The sequence below is a fragment of the Protopterus annectens genome, chromosome 1.part0, assembly GCF_019279795.1.
Source record: "Protopterus annectens isolate FY-2018-M chromosome 1.part0, PAN1.0, whole genome shotgun sequence".
Classification (NCBI taxonomy): Eukaryota; Metazoa; Chordata; order Ceratodontiformes; family Protopteridae; genus Protopterus; species Protopterus annectens.
The window spans coordinates 1245144593-1245152332 of record NC_056725.1 but is presented as its reverse complement, the minus strand read 5'-3'; the positions used below and the strand labels follow the sequence as shown (position 1 = coordinate 1245152332).

Sequence of the window (7740 nt, the reverse complement as noted above, 5' to 3'; positions counted from 1 at the left end):
GCAGTTCAGTTACTCAGGCCACACAAATGTCAAAAATTAGAATGTTGGGCAGAGGGTACACTTTCTCTGGCCAACAAATACATATACCCTAGTACACCAGGTTAGAACAGGAATCCAGACAAGATGAAACAAAGCAAACCTAGACAACACCAAATACAAGAAAAAAAATAACAGCAGCTTCCACCAGGAAAACATAAAATGAGTATTTAAATTAAGGATCAGTTCACTATGGAGCACCATTTATGTTACCATAAGTAATATTTTACTGTCAGAAAACTGTACAAAACATCCAAGGCTTATTTATGAATGTGTCTGTTTTTCTGATTACTTAGCATTACACCAACTAACCTCACTTTTTACATCAAGTCAGTGACCCCAAACATTCACATGCATGCATGCATGCACAGTATTAGGGAAAAGCACTACGTGGTTACTCTTGAGACATTTTAAAGCTACGGTACTTTAACAGGAGTAAATATTCCTAAAATATTATCTTTGGTGTGCATTATACTATCCTTTAAATGAGAGAAAAAACGTAAGCACTTCAGATACTTCCAGAAATGCATATGCTGTAACAGCTTCCTTGAACTGGAAACATTGGCCTTGTTGCTGTACATTTCATTATTTGATTCTGGAACGCTGAGGGTGCTGCGGGGGGAGGGGGGTTGTGGAGTTACTTTGTTCTAGATTCATGGGTAATTTCATGCATGGTTATTGTTACCTTGATTAGTAAGACGCAATTAAGCCTTTGCCGCACAGATAGAAGTAGGTTATGTGCTTAAAATTAATATCTATTAAAAACAATCAGATACAAATGGATTTAGGCGGGATTTAGGCATAAATTGTAAGGCAGAAGTAAAAATACCAGAACACAGATAAATATGCCAATTACATGTCTCGCTTCTTTGCCACCGTGATAATACAGCGTCTTAGAAAAAAGACAAGTGGGTACATGAATGCAGTATTTAAAGCATTTCCATAAAAATAGCTCATCCCCTGGTATTTTAGTTACATTTTCATTTTAGTTAGTGTGCAAAGGAGGGTCGTGTTTTCTTACTGGTTAGCTACTGTCATGCTGATATAACAAATTAGCAGTACACAATAATGTTTATGGAAGATAACACCCAACCTTACGCGTTATCTGTGACGATGCAAAGTGTCACATTTAATCATCTCTCTGCTAGCCTCATGTATAAAACATCCACTCATAAAGTACATTTATCAACTAAAACGGGCCTTGTGTCATTTGGGGTACTCCGTGTTTACCCTGTCCGATACAAATGGATAATATCGTCGCGCTTTAAGTTACATGGGGCAGATGACAGGTCATGTCGACTCTGTCCTAAGTGACGTGATTTCCCATTAATTTTATTATATATTCAGTATACACAATTGCACTCGTTTACATTATTAAATTCTTCCATGCCATATTGCCTTTTCTCTTTTTCCTTATACTTCTGTCTTCTTAGAAACGTCTTAAATTTATTTATATAAGATTTGGTGTTAACATATTAGTTTCACTTCTCACAACACATTCACAAAATACATATTTAACCCTATTCTGTGAAATATAAGAAACAAAAGTCAAATGTCCAAGAAGATACATAGGGCATGACATTTGTTGCTGTAAATCACACACTCCATGCAGTTCAAAATACAAATTTCGTGAATAATAAGTTTCATTAAAAGAAAACGGCAAATGGTTCAAGCTTGTGTGCGTTAAACTTCTAAGATCACTTCTTGAGTGAAAAGTGCATTTCTCAGCAAAATGCAGAAACGCTGGAAGTTTTTTTAAGAACATGGGGTGTAGAGAATCTCAAAAATAATAAGTGTCGGTGCTAAACAGACCGATGCCGCACTCCATTTGGGTCCCCGGGGTACAGCGTTTTAGACAATTTAGACATGGCTATTATCTTTGCAATGAATAACCAGCACCTGGGGTTTTCACCTCCACCGATGTCAAAGCTCAGCTGAAGGCCAGCCATCCAGTTGTCATCAAAATAATTTGAATGCAGTAGGTCTCGTACCTAATACGCCATGGCATTTTTCTGTCTTCCTTAAAATCGTGTCCCTAAATATCCTTCTCATCAAGGCTAACCACTTAAAAGCACGGTTATATTTTTTATTTCATGATAACGTTATCTCGATTTTTTAAAGGGCTTAACAAAGATTATAAGCAAAAAAATGTGTTAAATGGATAGACTTTCCTTGCTGCAGAGTGCGAGTTTGTAGTCAAACATCCAAACACACCACTAGCATCATCCAGACGTTCTTGCTGTGGTTAAGCTGCTCATTTTCAAAACTACAACTGACCTTCCTGCTTTGGTGATGATCATTTCTGTCCCGATTTCGTGAAACCTTTTCCACAGATCAGACCCTTGCAGTTCCACTCGGATGTCCCCACAATGTCCAGGAGTACCATGAGAAGGGGAACAGGGTGAGGGCTTTGAGCTAGGAGTGGTCTTCTCCAAAGAGACCTCTTCGCAACTACTACCTGTAAGAAAGACAACATAGTTGAATGATTTTAGGTCCTAATTTATTGATAAAAAAGTACACCTTAAATAAGCAGATACAATACATACGTAAAAAGTAGCAGGACGTTTGCTCGAATTAAAAACAATAAACATGCCGCGTCCTCTAGTTCTTATTAATTCAAATCAATTGTATATAAGAAAATATATTAGTAATCGTCATTTATCATGAACATCTTCACCTTACAACTTTTAACATGGTCCTTCAGGAAAGTAATAGTCGAGTTAAATCTCATCTACGGGTATATGTATACAATTTAATAATTATGAGTGCTATTTATATGTCCTTATGTATAGCAAAAGTGAGCACTTGGTGTATGTAAAGATAAAATGTACTTTGGTGTATGCCCGATCTATACACTATAGCCATTCTGCTATCTTTGTGTGACTTTTGCATTTTGTCTAGAAGACCAAACAAAGCAAAATAAAAATATCATTTTTCTTTTTAATAGAGTCTGTGGCCCTTTCAGGCAGGGAGAGGAATTCTTGTTATATTCTGTATGTTGGTATGTGCCTACAACAAGTAAAAAATACATATGAACGGTGAATCTATAAAACATCAAAATCCTGGCAGTTAGCAAAGAGCAGTAAGGCTACGAGCTGTTAACGATCTGCTTGCTTCCTGTGGTAGAAAGTTTGAGTCCCTCAGTCTTCATTTGCCTACTGCGTAACCAGACATTACCTTGAGGCAGTTGGGAAATTTGGCTAGGTGGTCTTACGGACAACATGCCTAGTAATTGCCTATAAGTACATGTAATGCGTCTATGTTTGTTGGTAAAAAGGAGAGCATCAGATATGTACTAAGATAATATACCAGTAATATATAGATGTGTGTATGTGTACTTTCTGCTTTACTACCAGAATGCAGTTTAGATGCTAATTATTCCACTTTTCGCATTAACAATTCTCCCTTAGTAGATACTAAAACATTAAAACAGGAAGTCTTCCTTCACATATTTAAAACCAAATTTAACCAGAATAAAACAAAGTAAAACTGCGGCTAGGAAATGTCCTCTAACATGAATTCGATCTTAGTGTATTGAATTATTATGGCTGTTAGGTAAAGCTAGATCTACAGCTATTGTAAATCAAAGTTGGACAATGATTGATGATGCGTGTATTTACATTATCTCTGACTGGAGTTGAACTCAAACTAAATTACTGCTGTACTGACTTGCTAATTATTTGCCACTATGATACACTAGAGTGATGCTTTCTTAGTAGAAAAGATGTACTGACTTCTGGATTATTGCTTACTAAAGACTCTGCGTCTTGTATATAGTAGCTAGGCCCCATGATTATGATTATTTCGGAACTTTGACATTTAATTTATCTTCGCCTCTAAACACAATAATCCATTAGCGCTTGATAACAGCATACAACCCCCTGTTTAATACACAATTGAAATCTGCTCAAGAAGAAATAAAAAGAAAAAATGCAATCATCGGGCGGCAACAACTGCCATAATCAAAGCAAAATGGAAACTTAGAGAATTAAGTTGACAAGAAAACATAAAAAAGAAACTGACATCTAAGACGCAAGGAAAGCTGCCGGGACCTACTGATAACGGTAATGGCAATATTCCGACTATGGATATCATTGTGACACTTTCTCCTACAAAAAGGTAGCCGACCTCCGTTAATCGCTGGCAGTTCTTTGTTTCTAATTTGATCTATAATTGTGTATTTAAACACTTATACCCTAACGAGGGCCAACACGGATTACTACTCACCAGTGGCCGTCGTTAGTTGTTGTCCGCAGATGTCAGTTTCTGGGCTCTGCTCCATGGACAGCTGAAGTTGGCCGCCGTCTGACGCTAACATGACGGTCGCTCCCATACCAGCACTCTTTTGTAATTCTTCTGCCAGCTTCCTCTTTTTTTCAGCTCCAATAAGCGACTCTACAGAGAAGGCATGAGCCCTTAGGCTTAGGGTACACGCTGCCCTCCTCTTTTCAGCCATTCGTGTACCAATGTCAGTCATTCAATTCAGCGTGAATACGTCTCAGCCTTGTTAGAGCATATAAAAATATATGTCTGTCGCTTTTGCTAGTCGTTACAGCACTGCTGTCTTTTGGGTTTGTGATTACTGGCCTCCCTTCACTCCTATCTCCCCGTTTTTCTTTCTGTTGTTATGCAATCCCAACAGGCTAACAGTGCTATGTGTCCAGAAGTCCCCAAAACAAGAGTCAAGTGAGGAACAGAGAGAACGGGGAGGGGCGAAAGTTGTAACTCAAAGCTGCAAAGGCCAATCAACAACGCCAGACGGTCAGAGCCTGTAGCTGTTGGATCCCTGTGGATGAAGCCAAACTCCAAGACCGAGGTCGGAGGTCACCTCGTGTCACGGTCCCGGCTTCTATGCAGATAGCAAAGACGATGGTTGTGGCAATAAGGAACCGTTACAGTATATCTTTCTTTCAGAGTTATATATGCTGTTTACTTCAGTGAAACTTAAATGACTTCGAGGCATTTAATAACCTCCTCATCCTGAGAACAATTTCTTCCATTTATTGTGTAAGAATATTGTAAGAGGAAAAACTCACCCAAGCATACAAGCTGTTGTGTGCACAATCAGTTTCAAAGGGCTACGGTTTGTCCGTAAGGTATCACACATTTAAAAAAAAATACATTTATCTTATTTATGCTTTGTTGACCCGATTAATCCCATTGGGCCAGTCACCTTTCAGGCGTCCCAAGTGTGACATTCTTACCAAGTAGCGGAAAATTAGCCAGGACATCACAGCAATCCCCCTACCCTTTTCGATAAATGTCATGGAATCTTCTACATTCACCTGCGCTATTACCTAGTAACCTGTAAGTGGGGTGCTGTTAATATAGCACACATACAGACATACGCAACGGTAAGTACATATTTGTTTTTAGCTTTCTCACTACAAAGGCTACAAGAGAGACAACATCAAAAAAGACATCTGCGTTCAGCGTTGTGCATGTATGTGTGTTATATTACTAGTAATACAAAAATACTTCTAGTATAACACTTTTACTGCATGTGCTTCGTTGTTATTTATATTTTATGGTATACATGATAGCAACAGAATAGTACAGCTATTGCACTGTCGTTGTGGGGGTATTGCAGAAGGAGGAATTGGGTACGGACTTTTTTTTTTGCTGTGATATTCTTGTTACTATCCAGTTAAGAGAAGAGTGAAGACATTTATTTATGTGAATGAAGCTTGTCTTTCATATTTTGTTTCCCAGTCTGTTCCCGAAAATATTCATAAAAATATGTTCAAGAACATGCTTCGGTCATGTTGAACAGAAACGTAAACCTGCTTTATATTATATGACTTCGTTGTAGGTGTATCTGTGCTTGATTTTGCAAATGAAGTACAATTCCGAGAAAAATATTATACGACAGATCGGCTAATACTTTACAGTTCTTCTTTATAAAAGCAGCATGAAACGTACATACCCAGCTGAAGGCTGACACTGAGAACTAATTGCAAACGTGCTTAAATTTTGACTTACAACAAGAATGCAAGCAACTGGGGTATTTCTTTTTTCGTTTCTTTTTTTTTTTTTTTTTTTTCTCAAAACGCTGCTGTGGTGCTTTAAGAACCATCGCTTTAAAACTGAAATTTATGGGCGTGCATCAATTAAAATAAAAATGAGTACGTTTTTAAGTTTAATCTTCTTTCATTTGCCAAAAATGTTTAAATGGTTGGCATGGAAGTTGGAGTTTGCAGTTATTCAGATCAAGAAAAGGTGATGGGCACAACGCATTTAAAGCTGACGGTAAGTTAAAGGCGTTTTTTTCCCCACTGTAAACAAAAACAACAAAGTAACAAGGTGTTGAAACTTTTACTGTCCAATACCATAACCTACAGGAAGGGTATCTTGTAGCACAGCTCTCAACCTTCCGTCTCTAAAATGAGGAACACTAGTCCTCATAATGTGGAGTAAATGGGCAAAATGCAGAACACGTACTAACGGTTTACTAACAACTTCAACGAGGAAGGTCATATAGGGTGGTTAAAATGTGCTGGCTTTACTTATAAAAATATATTTTGATTAATTAATATGATTCATTTCTATTACCATGGATATCAGTTAGAAAATCCTAACACTGAATGTGTGACATACCCTTTCAAGGTGAAACTTCGAGGAACATGAACTTTTTAAGATTCCAAATGAGGTACCTTCCTCATAATGAGGTACACTTGGAAGGTATGTCTTGTAGTGCATTTGAACACCTCAAACACATATTGAGTGTCGCCATGTTAAGTACATAGCATGCAACTTTATCCTGTAACCCGTACGGCCGACATACACCAGCCGTTGGTGTACACAGGTGCATCCCGTTGGCTCCCACTCTATAACATAATTCAGTGTCAATCACAAGATGAAGATTACTTTTCTGGCTAGGATGATGGTTGTACTCATTATTAACTATGCAATACTGGACGTATTACGCGATTTGTGTAATGGCGAATTACATACCAGAATGCACATCTAGGCGTAATAGTGATGTATGGTGGCTGAAAAAATAATCGCACTAGTTCTAGGGCAAACACGGTCAGTGCGGGGGGCACTGTGATTTTTTGATCATGTTATTTTTCTTGTACATCTCCAGATGTAGGCTATTCCTGTATAAGTACACCAAAGGGGTGACTATTTAAGGACAGCAAGCCAAAACTTAATAGTAATTGCCGTCAGTGATTTTTTTAATAATGATCTGCAAATTTGTTGCATATTTGAAAGCTGGGCCAAGCAAAAAAAAATTAAATTATCATGTTTATGAGGTGACTAATATATATAACGAAGTTGCAAGCATGCCGTTACACACTCTCTCTGTCTCTCTCTCTCTCTCTCTCTCTCTCTCACACACACACACACACACACACACACACACACACACACACACACACAATCTTTAAAAGTTTATTCTTAAAACCAAGCCACTGCATATTAGTAGCTTTATTTTGCTGGCATTGTAACAGCTAAAGCAATGATTCTAACACCGCCAGGATTTTATTATGTCTTTTAGATAGCAAGCCCATTTGATTAGTTAATTTATTCATGCATTTATTATTAATTAATTATGTCAAACAGGAGTCTGGATGGATACTGTTAAGATATGAAGCGATGGCAAGTTCTATAAAATGTAATGCACATCTACACCCTTCAGTGTAAATGCAAAAATGCAAAGAGAGAGACAGGTAAGCACCATATGCAAAGAAGATATTCCGT

The 7740-nt window shown here is 37.8% G+C and overlaps 1 protein-coding gene across 2 annotated transcripts in view; it reads right to left on the bottom strand.

Moving 5' to 3' along the window:
- Positions 1 to 4717, bottom strand: part of TBX18 (T-box transcription factor 18) — a 264470-nt gene extending 259753 nt beyond the window's left edge. For both annotated transcript variants that reach the window (XM_044065921.1, XM_044065929.1), the window contains exons 1-2: positions 4264 to 4717; positions 2314 to 2494 (exon numbers count right to left, since the gene is read on the bottom strand). In XM_044065921.1, the coding sequence (XP_043921856.1) occupies positions 2314 to 2494; positions 4264 to 4513 (431 nt within the window). In that variant the 5' untranslated portion in view covers positions 4514 to 4717. The remainder of the gene's footprint in view (positions 1 to 2313; positions 2495 to 4263) is intronic.
- Between the last annotated feature and the right edge of the window lie 3023 nt (positions 4718 to 7740).